Genomic DNA, 23536 nt, shown 5'->3' with positions numbered 1-23536 from the left:
TGGACTTGGACTCAAATAGTGTTTTAAGTACTTGAAAAATCTCATAGATGGTTACTCATGTTTAATAATCATAACGTTTATGAATAATATATATATAATAATTATACAGCATATTTCAAAATAATACATTCAATCTAAATTTAATCTAAAATCAAAAAAAAACAAACAGTCAATGCTACATACAGATGGTACCACAAAGATAATAAAAAACCAACATAAAGCACAGTTGTCGCACAAATACAACCTTAATAATATATCTTGTCTCTATATTTGTGGAACCTCAGTCCTCTGTTACGTTGATAGAGCACAGTCTGGTTGGTGCCCCAGGTCATCGAGGTGCACAGCAAACTCTGAGTGCCAGTCTCTGTCAAAAACTGCTCTGAGCTGGCTCTGCAGGGCCTTGGTCTTCCATACAGAGTGAGGAGCATGCTGGGAAATCACCAGGCCCACTCCAGCTGTGGTCAGAAAATAGTCCCCTGACCAATTGGAGGTACCTGGGTAACAACACAATGTCATCTGGTCAGTTATTAACTCATTCACATGCAACAAACGACTGACAGCACAAGAGTTTAACTGGGTTTAAAGTCAACAACATATGTGCTAAACTGCTACTCACCAATGTAGGCTACTTTATCTGTCACCATGTATTTATTGTGGTTGACTCTGGAGTAAGGAATATCAGAATGGTTTCCTGCAGGCACGATGTACAATTTCTGGAAAGAGAATGATGTTTTAAAAAGTTAGAAAATGCAGTGGTTGTGATCACCTCAAACAGATATGACATTTATTTCATGTAGTGTCTTACTACTTGAATGTTGATATTATGGTGAGGGCTGTCCATTGCGGCCAGAGACTGAAGGAAGGGCAGCATGGCTGGATCAGAGTCCCGCCCGCAGCTGATCAGCATCCGGATCGTGACCTTCCTCTCGAAAGCAGCCATCCTGATGGCATCGTCGATGAACGGCCAGTATCTGTTCGATCAGAGAATCCAAGGTGACGAAAACCAAGCAAAAGCGCCACACTGCTGCTGGAAACAGATTTTTATCGTGAGTCAGATTTACCTCAGAGGCCTTTCAAAGCGTGTGGTGGGGAAGTACTCCATGACAGCTACATCAACATAGTGTTGAGCCTCTGAGATGATGGAGAGAATAGCCTCCAGGTCCTGAGTCCTCGATGGAGGACAGAATGATGGCGGAGAACCCTGCGGTGAAAAGAAAATACTGAGTAACGCTACAAAGAAAAAAACATCGTAAAATGTTATTTCCATGTGGGGCTTGGTAGCTGCTCTGACTGAAACTGTAATAAACCCACTGTGCTTTCATTTCTCTGTAAAGATTCATCAGAATCACAGTATCCTGTAAAACTGAAGTGAAACTCACCGAGAGGTAAATTCTGCTGGAGACATTCTCAGCTTCCACCAGCAGGGGGTGATGTTTGTTGATGTCAGTGTTGTACTTTGAGGGCCAGGGCAGTGGCAGGGAGCTGTTGGGTTGTCCCATTTCCCAGTAAGACTGGAAGATCTTCTGGAGGTCTTTTGCCAGACTGGAACAGTTGTAGATGACCACTCCTAATTCCTTCACCTATATAGTCAAAAGCAAATTGTTAGGCTAATGTTTTAAGGCTGAAAATTGCACCTAGAATTGTAGGGTCTTTGGTTTTTACCTGTGTGAGAGCTCTCCAATCCATGTTGGCACTTCCAATAAACACGTGTTTACTGTCAACGATCCAGAACTTGCTGTGGAGGACGCCTTTTGTCAGGCGCCCGAAGTTCACCCTCCTAACCTGAACTCCTACAGACAGAAGGAGACTAGATTAAGAAGGTGGTGATGCAGACAGTGTATCGCAGATTAAAATCTAATGCAATGAATGTAGAGCCTGAAAATAAGCAGGACCGTTTACAAACCTTTCTGTTCTAAGATCTCTAAATCTGTGGAGTTGGTTCTAACTGTGGGAACACTGCTCACCACCCGGACGGACACATTCCTGGAGGGCAAGTCCTCAAGTTCTCTCAGGATTTCCTTTCCCTGCCAAGGACGGACAGACAGCATTAAAAACATGTAAAAACAACAAAAATTTAAAGCCAGGTTTGATGTTCCTGAGCAATATCTTCATGCTCCTTTCTCTCTGTTTGATAACTCACAGGTCTGTCAGAGGAAGAGTTGACGTTGATGTCCTCCCCAGTTAAAGTCCAGTAAAAAGAGGCCACGTCCACCTGGTCCATTGCCATGGAGATCAGGTCTTTCCAGACCTGTTCCAGAGGGATCCCAAGCGTTACGTTGGCTTTATATTTCACATGTTGGGGTATGCTCTCCACAAGGGCCATGCTGAGGGATGAAACAAAGACATGTGTGTGTGATTCCCCTGGAAACTGAACTGGAGCAATTAGAGGAACTAATCTTTAATCATCAAGTAAACTGATGTGTGTTTAGTGAGTTTACTAAAGTGGGTTCACTTCCAAATTCTTTGCTTTGAACTTCACGACTCAAAATGAGTAGACTCTCGACCGCAAACATGTAGCTCATTATCACACTTCACAGTATTCACCACATCACATCAGTTCTATGTTAGAGACGCAGAGTGTACTATTATATACAATACAGTAGCTCCATATAATAAAGGAAAACAGTCATTAACATGAGTAAAATAAAAATTTCAGCTAAGTCTCAGTAGACAGTGTAGTATAATCTCAAAAGCAGTGAACCTGTCAGTGAGTTCAACCAGTACATGTAAATATTAATGGTCATTCATTAACTGAACTTTGTAATGGCTACTAAAGTATCTGTCACTTCCTCTATACTGTATCATAAGTTTTTTTTTTTCATCAGACCTCTGTGGTTTGGTGCACGGCCATGTTTACAGACACTGAACAGCTTTATTTAGGATTATTACCTGCACTGGTCCGTGAAGAAATTTCCCCCACCAGCGTCCTGAGGAAGTGTCTCATGGTCTTTGGGCGGCGGAGGTCTCTTCAGAACAGTGATGGCAAGTAAAATCCCCAGGATTGTCAGACAGCCCAAAACCACAGCTAATGTCACACAGCTGGTCGACCTCTAACAACACGGAGTTTGATGAGAAAAAAAAAAATCAGTAAGAAGAGTATCACACAAGACAGTAAATACTTTGGTGAATGTTTGATGTAGCCTTACCCCTTTGTTTGAAACATAATTGTCATGCAGGCTTCTATACATAGAGGACATTTTTCCTTTCAAACACTGCTCGCCTGCTAAAGATCAAAAGCAGGAAAATATTGTCTCGGACAGAAAATAAACACTTTCAGATTTGACCACACTAATGATAGAACTCATCATCTAGCTGTTTTAAGTTGTTTAAGTCTAAGAAAGGGTTTGGTTTTTAAAGTATGTTGAAAGCAAAAACAACTTACACAAAGCAGATGCAGATACTTTTCCAGTAAAAAGAACTGAAAACAAACTGATTATTCCCCCTCCAGCTTTCACTCGAGACTGAGCTGAAGAGATATCTCTGCTTTTGAATATATCGCAGCACAGTTCCCGTTTTTACTTTCATTTCTGGTTCAGACACAGTATGTGCCAAGGCATAAAAAAGAAAAAAGAAAAAGCGCTGTCAGTGAACAGATGACAAAAAGACAAAAATAGCAGCGTTGCTAGTTAAATTTATTTGAAAAAACAAAACTTGGAATCACCATCTAACAAATTAAACAAATGACCAAACATGAATACCAGCTAACAAGACAGCAAGATTACAACCAAATCATTCAGGGGGGGAGAAAAGGAAGAGGAAAGGAGGGGGGGGGGGGGGGGGGGCAGAAACTGAATATCAAAAAATGGGACACAAGATTTAAACTTCAGCTCTCTGGCTTTCTGTGGCTTAGATGAAGTAAAGCAAAGGGGGGAAATACAATCCCACAGATGACGAATAGCAGCAATTCTTTGAGCAAGAAAAGACAAAACATTCAGCTTTTGCTCGAATTTGTAAACAACCACCGTACTTGGCTGAATGAAACATCATCCCACACACAGCTCTGTGGCACTTATAGGTACTTCCCAATCACAATCACATGTACAGCCTGGACTGGGAAGAGGGAAACAAAAACGTGCTGGTGTGCTGAGAGGCCTCTTTCCCTGCTTTAACTCCTACAGCATCAAATGCTTACAGTCTGTCACAGGAGAGTAAAAGGCTTTCAGCTTTTGCAGCATATCAGGTCGAAGGGATAATTCTGTACTACATTAGTGCAAAAGACAGGATTGAGAGGTAATTTGTAGGACATATATATACATATATATCTTTAGATATTTACACACTGAACAACAGGATGTCACAAACTAATAATCTGATTTACAGTTTCACACAACTTGTTATATGCTAAAATTACATTTCTTCTCCTGTCATGTGAGGACACATCAGACGTGACTTTGTGACCCGAGAAACTGAGCTCTTAGTGTAGGACACCAACGTGGAGGTTTAGGTGTAGTGGGATGAGCTCAGTACAAACAAAGATAAGGGAGACTCGTTCCTGTCAGTCGTTTTATGATTGTCAAACCCTCAGAGGTAACTGTGCTCTTCAGGCATGGGAGACAAAACACACACACACACACACACACACACACACACACACACACACACAGACACAGACACAGACACAGGCACAGGCACACACAAAAGAAAGGAAGTTTCAAGCCCCCGACTGTGTTTAACGCAAGTAAAAACTCACTTTTCAGAAGGAAGAAGAGCAGGAAAGCTTGAAAATGGGCTACTAGTGTTTTATAGCCACATGGGTTTGTGGTTGCCAGGTGACTAAACCATGGACTCAGCCACAACATCCATTTGGATACACATTCCAGAGGGATTTTCACCTCCAGCTGGGCAAAACAGATCATGTCAATGTACTGAAGGGGGCCTGGACACAGCCGCTCCACTGTGAAATAACACAAGAAATACACAAGAAATTGGCTGGTAGCATCTGTGTAATGTAAGATGAATTGGTCTGGCACTAGAGTCTACCAGCTCTCTCCCAAAGCCATTGTTGTCTTGGTTACAAAATACCAGTGTCTCACAAAAGACCGCTAATAAATACTTTTTACATTCTTCCATAAATCTGTTCCACAGAGAGAAAAGCGGCAAACAAAGACAAAACCAAGGAAAAAAAATATGTATGTAAAAATTTACTGAGAAAATTCAAAATGTTATTTATCCCTAAACACAAAAATCCGATTTGTTAATACATTTCCCTGAGTTGATTAAGCTCAGGCTGGTTTTAAATTATGCCAAGTAATCACGACGAGCTTTTAAAATCAGAAATGTTGGTCATATCATTGGTAAATAAGGAGGACAATCTCTAACAAAAACAATCAAGTATAGTTTTGAGGAGTTTCAGAGGAGTATTATGGTACTTCCTCACCTCATGCGTAGGCCTGCCGCTGAATGTATTTAAGGGTGTGTAGGGCAGGCTTCACTGTGTAGCTGTGAAGTGCTCATAGTGCAGTAGTGTGTACGTCTGGATGTGCAGGAGGGTACAGTTGCGTGTATTCAGTCTCACTTCCCCCCTCTTCTTGGTTTCATTCTGCACACAGTGGTCCGACACCTGCGTGTGTGGGGTTACAGCAGAAGTTCAGCGACGTGTGTTTGTGTCAGACCTCAGACCAAATATCCCTCTCTGAGATCGTCTGGCGTCACAGCTGCTCTCCTGACGCTCTCACCGGGCCTCGGGCCCCCGCCTCGCTTAGAGACAGAGTGGACTGTTCTCCAGTCCCGCGATGAAGGCGTTCTGGAGGGCCGAACTCCAGACGAGGACGAGAAGTCCGAGGCTGAGGACTTGGATGCCTCAGGCTGCCCACTGGGATCCATGACTGTGTTAATGACTGGACAGAGAAAATAACAGATAAGAAAGTGGGTTCACTTCACAGAAATAAAGTAAGATAAAGATTGTTCACATTTATATTGTCTAGAAATGGGGGGACTCACCCTCAAGTTGTCGCTGAACTCTCCTAAGTTCTTTCAAAATTGAGGTGATTTCCTGAAATACAGATGTCTCACTTAGCTCAAACACAAAGTTGTTTTTTTCCCCCTGATTTTAGCTTAAAAAATGTACAAAAAAAAAAAACTAGTCACCAACCTTGTTAGAGGTTTTGACAACAGGTACGTCATTGTCAGAATTAACCTTTGCCTCGATTTCTTCCCAGATATCCACTTTGTCCTGGAACAGTACCCTGCGTGTATAATGCCAAATGTAGCTGTGAGTCAAATGTCATCTTTATAAAAAAAAAAAAAAAAGGGTCAGTCCACATTTTTGCTTTTTAACGAAGATGTCTTAAATCAAGGTATCTTATATCTTTTTTTTTTTTTTTTTTTTGACTAAATAAAAAAAACTGTGGCAAACACAAACATTTATTCTGTGTCTAATCTACTTAGAAGATTAAATCTCTGTCGTCTCAACTCATATTGTCTCTCTTTACGTCTGTATGCTGACTCACTCACTTATTCCAATTTAATAAGATTATTGGCTCAATGCCGTCTGGTTTTCAGACAGGATCAATAAAAAAAAATGATGTGTGTGTGCGTGATGTCTGTTTTCTCAGCATCTTACTTAATCTTGTCAGCAAGTTGCTCAGTGTTTTCTCTGATGGCCACGATGATCTGAGACACTGGATTCAGCATCAGATTGTCTACAATGACCTGGAGAAAACACAAAATACTTTAGACTGATCCCCCCTCAGAGCAAGAATCACAGAGGTTGGAAAAAAATGAGACGAAGCAGCACATTGCATCAGACCTCGTCTCTGCTCCGAGCTCGCTGCATGGAGCTCTGTTCGTGGTCACTGGAGCTCTGGTCAGGTTCCCTTGCAGATGCAGAACATGGTGGGACTCTCTGGTAGTTTAATCCAGCCTCTGGGATACGCTGAACCAGCTGCAATACGATCAGAAACGAGTGTTGTGATACAGGACAGACAGTCTCTATAGCTGAATGGTAACAAAGGTGATGAAAGAGGTGACTGATTTACTCATTTTAAAACAAGTCAGGTTAGCAGAGCAATGTACTATGAGACCTGGATTAAGCAGCAACTGCACCAGGTGTGCGATATAGTTTATGATGTACCTGTTCGTGAGCGGTCACTGTGGAGACGGGTGCGCTGCTCTCCGCTCCAGGGTTCTGTGGATCACCATCACCTGCCACGTCATGGATCTCTCTGGCCAAGATAGCCAGGTCTTTAGCCAGGTCTTGGCTCAATCTAGCAGGAAGGAAACACGTTTTAGAAAGACGGCTGACAGAAATAAGATTAACGTTTTCCACTGATTGTAAAATCCTTGCTTCCTTTACACAGATCTTCCCTAACAGTGACAGAATAAACTGCCTGAAAACGCTCCAGCTAATATCCTCTTTTGCAGAGGGAATTTCATGATATTCAGTTTGTTTTATTTTATTTCATTTCATATTTTTGATAGTTGCATGTGGAGGTCCCACGATGAATTGACTGAATTGTCTTTTCTTTTGGTTTCTTCTTTTTTTGTTCTGTGAATATTTGAGGCAGCAGGTGTGAAAGCACCTTTCATGTCAGTGACACACCGATGAAACCTTTGGAAACCTCTGTCTTACCGGGCAATCTCAGCACTGTGAGAGGACCAGCTGTGGTAGGCGTCTCCCTCATGGCTCTCCTCCTCAGAATCTCTGCCGCGGGGCTTTGGACGCAGGGCGACCACCGGCTGGGGCCGAGCCTGACTGCGTGGGCTGTGGGAAGCTGAGGAAGGTTGGGAGCGTTTGTGTTTAGGGGTGCTCTGGTTTGAGTCGTACTCCTCATCTGAGGTAGAGGTATAGTCAGAGCCTTTCTGTCGCCTCCTGGAGCCTTGGCGTCGTGAATTGGTTTGAGTTACGGAGGATGGAGGATAGAGAAGAAAGAAGAGAACGAGAGAGAAAAAGAGATGCCATCAAAGAATACAGGCAAGAAAAACACCACCAGGTATTTCAGATGTAATCACCAAACTCCTTCCCAGAAGAAGAGACAGATAAGTTGCGGTGGAAGTCCTCATTTCTACATTTGCAACTCATTCATTGTATGTTTTTGGCTTTAAATCGTTCCCAAACTGAAATGAGTACTTCTACAATATAGCAGCTGAGTACCAGACCATAGAAACACATAGTGAAACCAGTGTTGTGTAGCAAAGAGCATTTTTTACAGAGCTAGTACTGTAGTGTTCATCATACCCACAATATTCTCATAGCATGACTATAAATAAAGGTGAGATCATATATTACCATAAACTGCATGAGAACACTGTGGAGATGAAGTCAAACCTAAATTTACCTGAAGGTAGAATGAATGTTAGTATTATTAACGTTAGTCAAAGTCCAGAATTAATTCCCTTCCCAAATGATATTTTTATTAAAGAAATAAAAAGCTGCTTCCATACAGAACCTAGGCTTTATGTCCTGAAACATACAGTACATAAACTGAGGACAGTGAATGCATCAAACCAATTCACCACTGTGACTGTTCGACAGACCTTGTACTGCTCCCAGTCCAGCCACAAAAAGATCTCTTTTATACGATTCTTGTTTGACTAAAACATGAGTAAAGGATCAAAGAAGTCAAAATATTTTACATTCAACGACACAGGTGTGTGAGAGTGTCTGTATTATACTCACTTGCTGTGCTGCTGGCGTATTTGGCGCTGCTTGAACGTCCACGGGTGAGTGGGGTCCTGCAGAGCGGTGCTTTCTGCGGCCTTTCTACAGGTTTCTGTCCCGGAGCGGAGGCCCTTCGAACGGAGGTGCCGCCGGACTCTGTGCTGCGGTTGGAGAATCCTGTGTTTTTGCCCACCCACTGCGGGGTGGAGGAGGTCTCGGTGTCGCTGGGCGTGTTGAACGAGCTCGTCCGCTTACGAGGCATCGCCAGCATATCCAGCCTGGACAGTTTCTTGGTTTCCTGGGGCTGTTTAGTGGAGATGCTGCCCACCTCCTGTGACAGCCTTTCCGTCTCCGTGCCCTCGTTGTCTGAGGCCTCTCCCAAGCGAGCGCGACGCAGCATGGATGCCCTGGTGGGTCTTGGAGCTGACAAGCTGTTGGCACGACTCAAGGCCTGGGTCACTCTGGTGGTTTTGGTGTCCTCCTTCTGAAGGGGCATGGTGTATTTCTTGCGGGTTTGGTAGGTGTTAGACTCCTGATCAGAGTAAGGTAAGCTGTGAGGGTCATCACTTAGATCTGTGGAACCACATTTCCCGACACTACGTCTCAGACCAACTGGCCTCTTGACAGACTCGGTTTTGTTGTTGCTGTCTGCTCCCTGAGAACGGCGCTTTTCTGACGACGTGGACTGGTGATTTGAATCCTGACTGGCTGCACTAGCTGAAGACCTTTCCCTATGGAGGCCACTAACAGAGGGTTTTTTCGTCAGTGTGTTTGGCTTGGTCTTACTGCTATGCTGGCTGACTGTGCTGGACGTGTCCACATCAGATTCCCCAGAAAGAGAGTCCATTATTGGAGACGGAGTGGTTTCTGACTGTCCTGCTTGGAGTTTGGCCTCCAGAACGGCCAGAACATCCTCTGTCTGTTTGAGGTAAGAGTGGGTGTCCTGATTGCAAACTCCCTGGAATAATACAGGGTCTGTGTCCTTCTGAGAAGGCTGGCTAGAGATGTTGGGCAATCTGGCATTGCTGGGCCGGTCCTTGGTGAAGCTCTCTTGTCTGATTAATGAAGACACTGTGCCCTCTTTGGACTCTGGACTCTGTGCTCCTTGGTCCAGGACAGGAGCGGACACACTGGGCTTCATTTTTCCTTCAGAGTCCTGGTTACCTCTCTGTTTGGTCAGGGTGGCCGTTGAGAAAGTTTTGGTCCCATGTTTTCTCTCGGTCTTGGGAGTGCCGGGTTTTGCATCTCCACACTCTGGTTTGGACACAGCCTCCTCTGACTCGATGTAGAATGATGCAGACTTGGCTGGGAGTCTGGCCTTCTCCTTATTTCTCCTCTCTTCCGTGTCTGACAGCGGCCTCCTCCTCTGCTCTATGATAGAACCATCATCGGACTTGCTGGCGTCGCTCAGGCTGTCAGGCTCCACGTCGTCCTGCACTGACAACCTGTGAATGTCATCCTGAGACCCGGGGGCCACCAAGCTATTCTCTCCTACATCAAATGTCGAATGCGGGTCATAATGAACATGAATGCTGGGAGTTGGAATGTCACTCTTCTCCCCCACCGGTACCTGGGGCAGGATGCGTCGAGCTCTCAAGTCTGTACTGTCATGGTTTCGGGTGAGCGTGGCCTTGTGGATGATCGTACCTCGTGCTGAAGTGAAACAGTTTTAATGCATATTAACCACACATGCTGGAAGTGAATATCTTTCATATTTACCAGGGCTTCTCATTAACATTTCAAATAGACTCGTGTCTTGTCAGGTGGCTTACCCCCTCCTGACGCATCCATCTGGGCAGGGATGTCAAAGAGGCCAGACGAAGGGCCAGATTCTGTGTAGCTGTCTGCCAAGCTGGCCCAACAAGACATCCACTTAGGAGCCCCCTGTAACACTGCACCTGCTGACTGAACCTGCATGAGAAAACACACAATTTATTCAATATATATTAAAAAAAAAAAAAATAGAAGATTAAACATTTTGAAGAAAGCCCAGTTTCAATTATGTGATTACCTGAGTAGGAAACAATGTTAATACGACGAACAACAGAAGATACCACACATCGATCTGTTTCATGAGTAAGTATGAAGTACAACTGCTATAAAAAACATGGAATTTTTTCCCCTTATATTTGGTTAAAGAGAGAGAGAAAAAAAAGAACCCAGAACCTGTGAGGAAAGATGAGGCAAATCAAGGAATCAAAAGAGGGACACCAAAAAAAAAAAGTGGAAATAGCAAGAAGTCAAATCAAGACAGCAATGCATGCTGATTTGTGCATTTAAACATTTATGCTTTACTGACCCAACACATGAAGTCATTGTCTTTAGAACTAGTGTTAATATCATTAATCATTACGTCCAATCATCGATCCCACCCTGAACAGGAATGTTTACCTTCACCAGACTCTGTCCCTGCTCTGGAGCTGGCCTCACCTGCCCACTGCTACTCTGCCTATGCTGCTCCCTGCCCTGAACAATAACAGGCCTAAATGCTGATGGTGTTTCTGCTTCACTCTGGTTGGTTCGCTCTGGGCTCCCAACAACACCAAACACCTGTCAGGAACAAAGCATTGCAAGTGGATAAGTGTAGGAATGGAGAAAGTGGGACTGCCAATGTGCATGGCTCACTCTGAGTGGGACTCCCTGGGACATTGGTGAAGCCAGCTTATCACCTTTAAGCAACATGTTGTGATTTTTACGTGTGATTTTAGAGTGAAAATAAAACAGATCAAATGACTTGCCTGGTCAATCTTGCTGCGTGCCTCTTCCAGCTCTTTATCTTGGACATCTGCCTCAATGGTGTAGGTCCCTGCATCACTCAGACTGTCCTCCTCTTCATTTCTGAGGCCGACAAGGGGGCTCTTGATTTCACTGTGAGATGCCAGGGTCATAACAGGGGCCTTGAGGGGAACAGGCTTGTGGATGGGAGAGGAAGTCTGGGGCTGGTAGGGAGCGTTAGGTGGAGGGGGACTAGACTGTGATCTCACCACTGTCTCTGTTTTAGCTGCTATAGGTGAACTAGATGTATTTTTCTCCCAGCTGGCAGAAGAGGCCTGCTTTGCTTGTTTGAGAAATTCAGTGGTAAATTCCTGGGCGAGTTTGGATCTCCGGCCCACGCTGCTAAAGGGCCTTACAGAGACAGAAGATGAAGAGCGGGAGGAGAAGCTGGTGCTGATTCGGTCCTCTGTCTTCTCCCTTCGTAGAGAGCCAGCTCTCTGCGGACCTGTGGAAGCAGGGCCCTTCAGGGGGACGGTGTATCGTTGAGATGGGGGAGTGGTGGAGGCTGAAGATTGGACTTGTCTCTCCCCGTTTGGGCTTGAACTCTTTCTTGCCTTCTCTAGCTGCACCCTGAGGCTTGAGGGCTCAGGTGGGGTAGTGTTATTGGTGAAGGACTGGGATCGCTTCTTTTTTGGGCTATCATCAAAAAATTCAATGACAAAAGCCTGGTGAGGTTCAGCCTTGCCAAGACTGGAAAGGGACTGCGATTCTTGAGGAGAGTAGGACAAGGGCTCCTCAGAGCCAGGGGAAGCGAAGCGCTGTGGGGGGGTTCTTGAGGGTTGTGGAGACGCCTGGGACCCAATCTGAGATTCTGATTGGAGGAAATCATTTCCATTGATACCAGGATCCCCTGAATCACTGTGAGTGCCATCTTCACGGTGGTTTGCTGATGATGGAAAGACAACAGGTTAGCTTGCCAGTAAGCACATTACTCAAATTAAAGGCAGGGTTTGGTAAACAGAAACAGAAACTGTATGAGTGACTCACGCTTGGTGGTCTTCAGAAGTGATGGGTCACTGCTTGTGCTGTACATGTCATCAGCCTGCGACCTCCTCCTCATCATGCTAGCATTGCTTTGGACCAGCCAATCAGCAACTTTGCTTTCTACTGACATTACTTCGGTGGGTGCGGTAGCAACCTCTGTGGAGGGTAGCTTTCGCTGCTGGCGGAAAGAAAACTTTGTCACGTGGTCCTTGATCTTCATTTTACCTGGTGTGCACTCATCAAACTCAATAGTGAAGGAGGCATGGCTTTGGACCACGGGAGGTGTGGGGGTGGAGGGGACACACTGTCTGGGATCGGGGGTGTCCTTTGTGGGAACCTCGTGAACTTGCGACTCAGGCTTTTTGGCAGGTCGCTGCTGGAACTCCTTTGTTGGGATCTCAAAGTAGCTGGGCTCCCGGCGGTAAGAGAAGATGGACTTGGCCTGACTGTCAGACAGAGAACCGTTGACCTCATATTTGGACACGTCTTTACCAGGCTCTGTTAGCAACGAAAAGTAATGAGGTGACAGTAAACACACAGCAATCATTAAAGAAATATAGAAAATACCATATTAGTATTAATTAATACTATAACAACAGAAGTACAATAGGTGAATGTTATTTATTTGTTTATAAGTCCCTCTCTGAGCCCACACAACTCAGAAAATAAAGGAAATTCCTATACCATCACAAATAAAATTCTTAAAGCTCAACTGGGACTCCACTGTCACCCAATCCCTGAAAGTGGGAGCCACAAATAACACAAAGATTCCAGCTGTTAGACTGAGAAAACAAATCAGCCAGTTGGTCTTTGGGTGTCAGCTGGATGTAGCCAAATATCAGTTAAGAGCTCAGAGTCCAGTGGAGGGTAGCTGAGCAGGAATAATCTGTTTCAGCCCTGGCAACATGAAGCCAACAATCACCACCCCCTCCCTCCAGCAGCTTAGAGGGTCATAATCCATCACGAGGCAGACAGGCACTGCCCGCTGGCCTGGCATGGTATGGCCTGGCTAACAGTCCACAACTGGCAGCCAAAAACCTGCCTTGGGCTTAACACCATCCATCTCTTAGTGACCCACAAAGGGCATCGGATAGCAGTGCCACAGAAAAACATGTCATTATAAATTAGGATCTAATTCATAGATGTGGGAATATCCGATACAATTATAGCGTAAATATCTTCACAGTACATGTTGTGATTTTAAAGGTATAAACACTTCAGTATAAATACCGTTATCAAGCCAGGAGCTTGTGCACATAGTGGTAAAAATATAAGACATAGTCTCTGACCTGGAGACTCCTGCTCTGGCGATTTTCCACCTCTGCCCTGCTTTTTGTTGGCTGGGTCCTCATCCTCCCCCCACCACGACGGTTGGCCATACAGAGGAGTAGGCTTGGATATCGGAGAATCTGTGGCAGCTAACAGACAAACGCAGAGGCACAGGCACAAACACAAACACAGACAAACACACAACATTAGCCACATGGACACACTCAGATCCAGGGAGGAAAGGTAGGAAAACAAAAAAGAGCCAAACAAAGAAGTGAATTTATACAGCCTCTTGTATATAAGTATATGTGAGTCACGTGATAAAACGGTGTTGTGTCTGGGTTTGGTCTTGCAACAAAAATACATTGCAAAACACTGGAGTTCAGAGAGAGAGTGTTACAATACCCATAGTCTTTGGGCTTTTTACAATTCCCACACATTCCTATGACACAGAGAGAGTAGTGAGGGTCAAACTGTAAGACCAACTGTATCATGCAAACCACCAAAACATAATCCTCCTTGTGTGAGTCGGGACAAAGCTAATCCTAATCTTCAAAGAAAAAAAAAACACACAATACAGGATATAGGATAACCAGTGCATAGAGGAGAGGCTTGTCGCAGACACTAGATACTCATAGTTTGCACACTGACCTCGGTACAGGTGCAACTTGGGGAACGAGGGCTGATTTCCCTGATGCTAGTTATGAACTGGTGTTTAGCAGCTGGTTTGCCAGTCCACACATGCCAGCCAGCCTATATCAGATAATCCAGATGCTGCTTGTCGGCCTGGTAGCTGGGCTAAACGAGCTCTGCTGAGTTTAATGTGGATGCTTCACGATCCTAAGCATCAACAGCACTTCACCACTGTTGCCTTGGACACGCACAATAAGACATCAACACAAGGACGGGGGCAAGCAGAGAGGCACGTTACCAATTCCTTTCCACTTATTCAATCCTCTGCTTTTAGCTGAAGAAAACATGGGTGAGTGGTCACAACTAACGTGAACGGAGCACAAGGCTGAGTTATGTTGGATTTACCGTTTTATTAATGACTAGCCAAGACAAAGCAATGTAAAATGACCAAGACTGTGTGATTATTATTATTAGGGACATAAAGAGCCAGACTTTGACAGTTTGTCAAAATACCAGTTTTATGTGATTTTGTGATTTGTCCTGAATGTTTTGCTTAAAAGCTCCCATTCCATTAAAAGTCACTACATGAGCAATTAGTTAAAAAAGGATTGGGAATTTAGGACCTTTTAAATCATGTAGTGCTGATGTGTAATGTATCTGGGAAAACTGTGAACTATCCATTTCTAGCCCCAGGTCCTGGCAGAGTAAAGTAGGGCTAACTGAGTCAGACACTGTACACAACTGAAGTGTCCTGCCCTACAGACAGCTGGGGGATTGGACGCAGTCCACATCCTGTACAGCTGCAGGGAAAAACAAGCAAGAGCTCACAGAGGAAGATATATACGCAGCTCTCTCAGCACTCTGAGTGACAGAATGGTATAAGGGTTGTGGAACTGAAAGAAAACATGCACACACAAAAAAAAAAAAGAAAAAACAAAACCAGTATAAAACTTCCAATACAGAGCAGATATAAAAACAAAGAGTGTATCAAGGCTGCCAGTCAAATAAAATCAGCCAAAGAGAACCCATCAGCGTGAAGTAAACAGAGATATGCAGACATAAACAAAGCAAAAGAGAACAAAGACTGTTGTTGTGAGGGACTGTGTCTATACTTAATTATCTGCAGAAAAATCAAACACACTCCACATACTGTATGTGTGCAACACAAGTCTAGCTCTATTTTTTCTAACATGCTACAAAAAACTATCCTTATCTTCTTGACACTGTGCCTTTATCGAGTGGGTAGGTTTGTTATCTCATTAGCGGACTGGGTCACAACAACAACAACAGGGAAAGGCTGCTGACAGTAGCCAGTAACTGTATGGCCCCTAGTAAACATGGCCTCAGTGAGCTCGTTCAGCAAAGAGTTTGCAGTCACAGGTTTGCTGGATCACTGTGGTTAGCTTGCAGCTGCAGGAGATACCAACGCACTCCCATCCCAGTAGGAGGCGTCTTTCTAAAAATGAGGCTTAACAAATGTTTTCCAAAGTTCTGCTGTTCAATGACACATTTGTAAGGCACTCTGAGGGATATGAGCCTAGTGCTGGAAAAGTCCTATTTTAAGCACCGGTTGTAGTTTTCCCTCTACGCTCTCACGGGCGAATATAGAAAAGAAAGCACGAGAATTGCTAAATCAACAACAGCTGGAATCGCTTTTGTCAGTTGTGAATGAACTTCATTCACAAAGTGCGTGTCTCAAACTAACAATTCTCTGACTGTTTCACTGCTGCCTAAACCGAAACAGGATTCACTCAGTATAGCTCAGGCCAGAGAGGGTGTGAGAGCAACTGGAAGTATAAGCAGCAACAAATCCACCACCAGCTACATGGAGACAGGGTTACCAAGTTGGGACTTCCAACCATCACACCTTTCTAATTCTTATACAACACGTGTTGAACTAACATCGGCGTGCTTGGCAGCACCCCACCTCTTGTCAGCAGTCAGGCATGGCTGACAGAGATAAGACTGCTTGTCCTTAACTCCTCACCCCTCAGCTTGTCTGGAAAGCCTTTTCTCATTCTGTCAAAATCCCTACTCTGGGATGTCAAGATCTATTTCTTTACTGACTCCATAGGCTTGTAGCTTCAGCCTCTCAGTTCACATGGCATCCTAATCTCACACCAGGGAAGCTCTTTATAAAAGAAGCCACAGTGCCCTTATCAAGGGATCTACAGTCAAAGTCATGCTGCATATGGAGACATAAAGACTTCCTCTTCCTTGTGTGTGAACAGGGTATTCAAATCCACTTCAGTAAAATCAGTTCCTCTCAGGCTACAAGAACTATTAACCTTATTCTGTAACCATAACACCTGCTGCCTTCCTGTTAATATCTGCTGTGATACCAGTAAGTGTGCGGATGGAATTGTTTACCTGTGAGCGAGTGGGCTCTTCGCTCAGCCCTGTCCTGCAGTTTGACATTGGAAATAGAGTCTTTGCTCTTCTCTGAGCTCTGGAGCTGATGTTTTTCCTTTGCCTTGGCCTCCAGGGCTTTTATGCTTAGCTGCAACTGGCTGGTGTACTTCTCATGCTGCACACAGAGACAGGAGGGAAGCAGGAAGTGAGAAACCTTCTGACAACAATCAGTACAGATATAACTGTCCTCAGATACATATTCACCAGGGACTTCTCAGTGAGCTGAGAGGAAATTAGCCGGCTGGCTAACACCGGCACATTTGCAGGAATGTTGGTAAATTGTTTGCTGTCCTTTAATTAACAAAATGAAAAAGGAATATAATAGTTACATATTGAAACTATTTTTTTTTACATTAAAATAACAGCTCACTATGTAATTATTCACTACAACTGAGTGTACAAGACAAAACCCCTGGCTTTTAAATTCTGTGACATTTTGTGGTCTGTATAATTTGTTTCGGCTGTAGCTGACAGTGAGCTAGGCAGTGGTTATCAAGGAGAGGTTAGCATCCACACATGAAAGAAAAACACACTGCAGGGACAACACAATAGCAAAACATTAAAATATTCAAGATGAGAAAAGTGATGTTAAATGGGCAGTAAATAAGACCTACTCCCACACTCCAACCACTTATCCAATTTGTGAGTGAGGACTAAAATGAGCGACGACTAAAACGAGTCTGGCACAGAAACTTGACCAACAAAAGTAAAAAACGTAAATTACATCACATTTCTTGTCTCAAATTAAAACTTAAAATATTAACTCCCATAAACAGTTAGCCAGTGAAATTTGTAATTTTTAATTCACTGTTTATTAGTAAAACCTTTCTGGTGAAAGCCTATTACACATGCTTATGTTTCTGTGCGCTCATTGAGAATTTAAGGCCATTTGTGTTTTTTGACTTTCTGTCTGACAAAGAAGGAAAGATTTTAAATAAAATTCATCACAATGGGCTTTAGTACCTTTGGAAAACGAGATCACTTGAAAAAATAATCAACAGACAAATCTATAATGAAAATAAGAGAAGAGCACTGCATTTTATCATCATCAACATGGATCCATGGAAAGGATTACTTACTTTAAGAGCTTCCTCTGGGACCTTGTGTTGACTCTTCTCCAGGATATATACATGAGCATGTGCAGGAGGAGTTAAAGTACACAATCATGTCTACAGTTCTGTAAAACAATGCAATAATATGCCTATTTATACATTCACAGTTCATTGTGTCTGACAGAGATGTTCGTTGGCACAGGGACTTGAACGACAACATACAAACACAACACAAACCTGATACTTAAGATGCTTAATGTGCAGTTAGTACTCTTTTACTGATTCTGGGTTAATGTCTATTTTCCATCTTTGTCTACTAAGGAGGTCAAAAGCAACTTTTCTACCCCTGACAAGAAGGAAGAAAACAGATAAGCAGTAAAAACCTGTTGCAATTCAAACAAACTCATATCCCCGGTGTCACACTTCTTGAAACGTGCAGCGTCACATGCCACAACACACGGTGTGTTTAATTCTGCTCACAAACAATCCTGTAAGAAATGTTACTGAATCCTGAAAACGACCTAAACAGCTTTCCCCCTGTTATCTAAACGACATTTCACCATTCATGAGTTTTCTGCTCTGGGGGTCAAAGGGTGCAGGAGATTTTCTGTCCATAGTTGACCATAATCTAAAACCCCTGACTGGAAACCCACAGGGGGATTAACATGCCGATGGAGCGAAAGACCACAGAGGGGAAAAAAAAAAAAAAAGCCAAATATTTGTGACCAAAACGGCTGCCGAAGTCTGGCTCATTTCAGTGTGGGCTGCTAATCACTGACTTCAACTGTTCTAACCAAAGAGAAGAAAGTCTGTATTACAAATATCACACAGATCCAATCAATGTTAAGCCAAATATGTGACTGAAATTTAAATGAGCAATATAAAAAAAAAAGGATATCATAGCCAAATCGAATAACATCTGAGAGCTTCAGGGTGATGTACGTCTGGTCTGGGATTCTTAGGTCATTCACGAATGTCTGCAAAAATAAAGACAAATACCATCAAGCTCAAATCACTTTCAGTGTTAATTAGTGGAGGTAAATGTGTTGACTCACAGGTGACAAGGTCTCTTAATTCCTCGTGGCACACACCCAGATACTGTAAGGTGCTTTGTAATTGGCCCTTTTCCCACTGAAAGTTAATCCAGCAGCACATTAAAACTCTGATGAGATTATGTTGTTATGCAATAGCTGTCTCGGCTCTTGCAGAGCGCTTAATGGCCAGGTGGAAAAAGACATGGTTAAAACAGTGCTTAGTTTGGTGATCAATTTAGCTATCTTCTGTCTCAACTAATAATTGGTAAGGTTCCAGGGCTTATCTTCAGGTCACTAAAGAAAAATAATACCGGATGTTTGCAGAAGGGGGAATGGAGAAGTGGACCTTACTCTATCCAGACTGAATGAAGATAATTGGGGAGAAAACACGACCATGTTGGATTTCAGCTACAGGTCCTTGCACTGTTCTGCTCTGATTAGTCTGGCTGAAGTAACCAAGGCCAAAAGAAACACTCTGTGAGAACAATGAACGGTTTCTCCCACTGCTCAACTCTGGATTTCATTGGGATAATGGTGCAATGGGGTGGCAACAGAGTGGTGAAGGGAGGGAGGAGGGGGCTACAAAGTGTGATAGGAAGAATGGGAAGGGAAAAAAAAGAGAATCCAGGCCAGCAGGAAAATCCAGTCTCCTTGTTACTGTTGTTCGACCAACCGTCCCTCGTCTCTGGCACACAGACTGGAGCCTTCAGGGAGACCAGCGGCTTTTATCACTGTGGGCTGAGGCAGGTTGTCTGACACCAGAGATGGACTCACTCACCCCGTTCAAACTGCCCAGGTCCTTCACCATGTGCTCGTCTGTGTTTGGGTCATAGTTGATCACGGCGTGCTGTTTGTCCACACTGCGAGACTGCCACAAAAGAAAAAAAAATCATTAGAGCTGGAACAGTTAGTCAATTAATCTATTGGTCGATGGACAAAAAAAATCCCTTGTCTACTATTTTGATTTGTTTTCAGGCACAAAACACCAACAACTTTATATCACTGTAAACTTTGGGTTCTGGACAAAGCAAGAGATCTGAAGACGTCTCCTCAGGCTCCAGGATACTGTAATGTGGCTTGACACTGAAGGCACTAAATGCTTTCAATGAATTGAGCAAATGATCAGCAGAGTAATCAATTAAGCAAATAATCATGAGTTGCAGCCTTAAAAGTCATCATCATCCCTACACTGTGATGCTAAATTAGGACCTGTGACCACATATAAACCTAACATTTGAACAGAGGTACACAAACCCTCTCCCTGCTTACACAATGCACAAGCCTTAAATTTTGCAGTAAATTAAATTCAAAGACGGTGCCTATCCACTAAACTCTGCTCTCACAGCTTAAGCCATTAACCAGAGGAAAAATATTCCCACTTCTTTCTTTCCTTTTCTCTTTCATCAATTAAGTGCAAAATGAGCAAGTGATTCAGGCTGACTCATTTACTCTTCTCTGCTCATTAGGCATTCTCTGGGCCTCCTCGTCACAAAAATCACAAAGATTGAAGGTGACTGCCAAACTCATTTGCAAAATTACCACCATCTTTCTGTGTGTACTGTCTTGTGCTGGCCTCTCCACTTAGTGGACTTTCAAATAGCTTCTTGAAAATACTGTACTGCCTAAAAGAGGTGGGTTTATCAATCAGTTTGACATTTGATAAAAAATAAACTGTGTAGCAGCTTTAAGAATTCCACATTCCTAACTTGACAGCCTTTAGTTTCTCTTTGTCCCTCTTATCAGAGAGATTGTTAGCACTGGGACTGGGAAACAATAAATACACCACTGAGCCACAGACAAATGCAACCACTATTAATGCAAGAGGCATTTAGTCTAATTACTAGTCATGGAGATAGGGGCATTGATCACACACCAGCTGTCATGGAAAGTCCAAACATTCAAGTCAAGGCCCTCAGCTATGCAATTTGATCTGACTTCACGGACTAGACTCAATCTCTGCTATTCAAGCAAAACAGGATTCTTACATTACAGAAAGTCAAAAAAGTTTTTAAACATTGCATGGAGCTATAAACAAAAACAAACCATAAAGATTGAAGGGTTAAAGACAGTTTTGGAGAAGAAACTGATTGTGTGCCAAGTCAGGAAGCAGTCCTGAGCACTTAAGCAGAGCAATAGAAAAGTCTGCATCATTTCAGGCTGAGAGAAGCTGAGGTTTTTCCTGGATCCGGCGACGCCTAAATGTGGACATGAGCAACTTTTCAATCTAACCAACCTCTGTGGTTGGCAGGGCTTTTCTGAGCATAATGCACTGACTAAGGAAAGTATAAACAACTGTTTCTGAGGCAACATTCCTCCTTCACTGGTCTAAATACAGAGTGAGGTGAAAATGGGAGGGAGAGTATTATACAAAGACCACAAGGTAATTGTGTTTATAACAAATCATGGAAAAACAAGACAGTGCAAAGCCTTAGCTGTGTTTTAAGTCACTGCTTGAAAGGCTGTCAGGGGCAACTTTGTGTTAATGCACTGTCACCAGGTAACACATCCAGAAAAGCACACACACAAAACATGCACGGAGCCTCACACTGGTGTTTCACATATTTATGTGACTAGCTGTCCTGTCAGACATCAGTGAGGAGTAATGCAACGCATCCTTGGCATCTTTTCACCGATTGTAGTGAAGACCAGTTAGGGTTCATACGAGACTCTGCCGGTGTTTGCTGTGTAAACGCAGACTCCACAAAAGTGAATGCACGCATTCCCACACGCTCACCCTTAAACATACAAAGTCACACACACCTGCAGCATTAGCTCGCAATCATCCCGGCCGACAAAGATCATCTCCCGTGGCAACCGGTGGCGTGTGCCCGAGCTGCTGACCAGGAACCATGATGTCACACTCATGTTGGGGCCACGAGTCAGGATCTTCTTAGCATCCTGGAAAAAGAGGACAATAAAAATAATCAAAGACAAACTGAGGACTTAACTATCAGGAGGTGACCAAAATTAAGTACCTGTGTCCCTGAACAATGGCAGGTGTCTTAAAATAGCTGAAAGCATGCTTCAGTTTAGATGACTGAAAGGAAGTCATCATGTCTGCCACCTCAGTTAGACCTGTTTATCCAACCAATTTAGGTCTGGCTGTGTTACTAATAAGGTAATGCAATAAAATTCCCATGCTGAACATATTTTGTGTGTTGGTGAGTCATCCAGGTTAGGGACACAGGTTTCTATGTGTCAATAAAGGACATACAGTATGTTCACACATGTCACAACTGCACAGTTCAGAATCTGATATGAAGCCAGCCCTTTTTGTAAACAGCGTCTGTTTTATTCAGCTTCATGACAAACCTGTTGCAAAGTGGCGCTTTTCAGTAACGTTAGCTAACAACTTAAACTTTCAGTGCTCAGGTTTTTACTTCCTGTAACCTTGGCTAACTAAACATTATTATCAAAGCAATATAAGTTAAAATAGTCTTTGTGGCTTACATTAAAACCTACTTGTTGTCTCGTAAAAGCAGCACTAGTGTTGTTTTAAAAGACAACGGAGTGTGGCGGTGACAGTGTCGCTGTTTAGCTAACGTTAGTGAGCCTCCGGTTAGACTGAAAACAGGCTTTTATCCAGTGATTTGCTCCCAACAGGGACGTACCTTTAATGCCTTCTCCGCTTTACTCCTGAGTGAAGCCAGTGTTTAACGATCTACAGCAAAATGAAACTCGACGGCCGACATGTAGTCACGATGGGAGCGCCAGGTAAAAAATACCGGACAGGTAAAAGTCGATCACACCCTCTTCTTCCTCTGGGAATGACAACCGGGCGAAACTCCGCCGCTCCAACGCCTCTCCCCCCGACACGGTGACGTAGCTTGACAAGTCCCGTCAAACGCATTACGAGTTCGATCTGAGAGGTGGGGGGAGAGAGGGGTGGGTAAGAGCTCTCACTCTGTTTGTTTTCCAGAAAACTTCACAGTGGAATGAAAGATGGCCACGTCCTCTAAGAAGCATAGTTAAAACATCAGTGTTTATTATATTTATTATATATACATTAAAATATTATAATATTATATTTTGTGTTTTTAGTGTGTTTATCAGTGTGTGTGTTATTTGTATTGAAAATATCAACTCTGGCCCTGTCTCGAAGAGAGGTCTTGTGCTCACGTGACACAAACACCACAACAAAGTGGTGTTTGATAAAATTACAACGATCAGGGCCAAACATTACATTTTTGCCCCTTAACAGGTTAACTTGGCTTTGTTGAGGCGCTGATAGTTGTAACAATTTTGTTTGTAAGGAAAAGTTGCAGGCGTAGAGCGCATGCGTAAGGATCACAGAATGTTTTTGCAGACCCGGCAAGAGTTTTAAGCACGTGATGATTCATTGTCTTTATAGACGATCTTCGGCTCCTTTCACTGACCCGACTGGACTTTGTTTTTCCTGTGTTTCATGTCGGAGTAGCAGAGCAGGACAACAGAAAGAGAACTATTCTCGCTTAAAGTTAAAGAAAATGAATGTTTTTCTCTGGCGATGAGCTGAAATAGTAGTTGTGATTGCTGCGTCCGGGAATAGAGTATGTTCAAGATTTAATTTGATGCTGACTTACTGTTGTTGACACCATTAATTATCCTCTATTAAAATATCATACCCCGATTTAAAGTCAAGTTGCAGTTAGCAGTCTATCTAATCCTCTGCTCTCACTTACAATCAAATAAAACCTCTGCTCATGATGTCTGGATAAGGAATAATAATCCAACTTAAATACTTTTTACACAAGCCAAATACCCGCTAGATGGCGCTTTAGTTCCAATTTACATTGTTG

At 43.4% G+C, this 23536-nt stretch overlaps 2 protein-coding genes across 4 annotated transcripts; both read right to left on the bottom strand.

Annotated features, from left to right (window-relative positions):
* Window positions 1–46: 46 nt before the first annotated feature.
* LOC121196870 (5'-3' exonuclease PLD4) lies at window positions 47–3504 on the bottom strand. The gene is made up of 11 exons (XM_041060038.1): window positions 3383–3504; window positions 3147–3223; window positions 2890–3050; window positions 2141–2324; window positions 1904–2024; window positions 1663–1790; window positions 1380–1580; window positions 1062–1201; window positions 806–971; window positions 617–713; window positions 47–494 (listed from the first exon to the last, which is right to left on the bottom strand). The coding sequence occupies exons 2-11, from the start codon at window positions 3195–3197 to the stop codon at window positions 292–294; spliced, it is 1452 nt and encodes a 483-aa protein (XP_040915972.1). The 5' UTR covers window positions 3198–3223; window positions 3383–3504; the 3' UTR covers window positions 47–291.
* A 111-nt stretch (window positions 3505–3615) lies between these two features.
* Window positions 3616–22539, bottom strand: cep170b (centrosomal protein 170B). Of its 3 annotated transcripts, none has more exons than XM_041060035.1 (19): window positions 22370–22539; window positions 21519–21656; window positions 19537–19626; window positions 18623–18701; window positions 17752–17810; window positions 16631–16787; window positions 13648–13776; window positions 12362–12856; window positions 11338–12260; window positions 11030–11149; window positions 10372–10510; window positions 8618–10252; window positions 7571–7712; window positions 7073–7205; window positions 6749–6883; window positions 6563–6651; window positions 6092–6185; window positions 5941–5992; window positions 3616–5837 (listed from the first exon to the last, which is right to left on the bottom strand). In XM_041060035.1, the coding sequence occupies exons 2-19, from the start codon at window positions 21621–21623 to the stop codon at window positions 5614–5616; spliced, it is 4800 nt and encodes a 1599-aa protein (XP_040915969.1). In that variant the 5' UTR covers window positions 21624–21656; window positions 22370–22539; the 3' UTR covers window positions 3616–5613. The 3 variants fall into 3 exon arrangements, with proteins under 3 accessions (XP_040915969.1, XP_040915968.1, XP_040915970.1); XM_041060034.1 differs by having other exon boundaries at window positions 7571–7817; window positions 22370–22538; XM_041060036.1 differs by lacking the exon at window positions 11030–11149 and having other exon boundaries at window positions 7571–7817; window positions 22370–22538.
* Window positions 22540–23536: the final 997 nt, after the last annotated feature.

This window comes from Toxotes jaculatrix, chromosome 17 (assembly GCF_017976425.1).
Source record: "Toxotes jaculatrix isolate fToxJac2 chromosome 17, fToxJac2.pri, whole genome shotgun sequence".
Taxonomy (NCBI): Eukaryota; Metazoa; Chordata; class Actinopteri; family Toxotidae; genus Toxotes; species Toxotes jaculatrix.
This window is presented reverse-complemented; position numbering and strand designations above follow the sequence as displayed.

Bases quoted from the DNA above. Each gene is read 5' to 3' on its own strand.
- LOC121196870 (XM_041060038.1), bottom strand. From the start codon at position 3,197: ATGTCCTCTATGTATAGAAGCCTGCATGACAATTATGTTTCAAACAAA. The intron at 1,791-1,903 runs GTTTGTAAACGG...TTCTGTCTGTAG, and splicing joins AGAGATCTTAGAACAGAAAG to GAGTTCAGGTTAGGAGGGTG. The intron at 714-805 runs GTAAGACACTAC...TTCTCTTTCCAG, and splicing joins ATAATATCAACATTCAAGTA to AAATTGTACATCGTGCCTGC.
- cep170b (XM_041060034.1), bottom strand. From the start codon at position 21,623: ATGAGTGTGACATCATGGTTCCTGGTCAGCAGCTCGGGCACACGCCAC. The intron at 10,253-10,371 runs GTAAGCCACCTG...GTTTCACTTCAG, and splicing joins GATGGATGCGTCAGGAGGGG to CACGAGGTACGATCATCCAC. The intron at 5,838-5,940 runs GTGAGTCCCCCC...TTCTCTGTCCAG, and splicing joins AGTTCAGCGACAACTTGAGG to TCATTAACACAGTCATGGAT.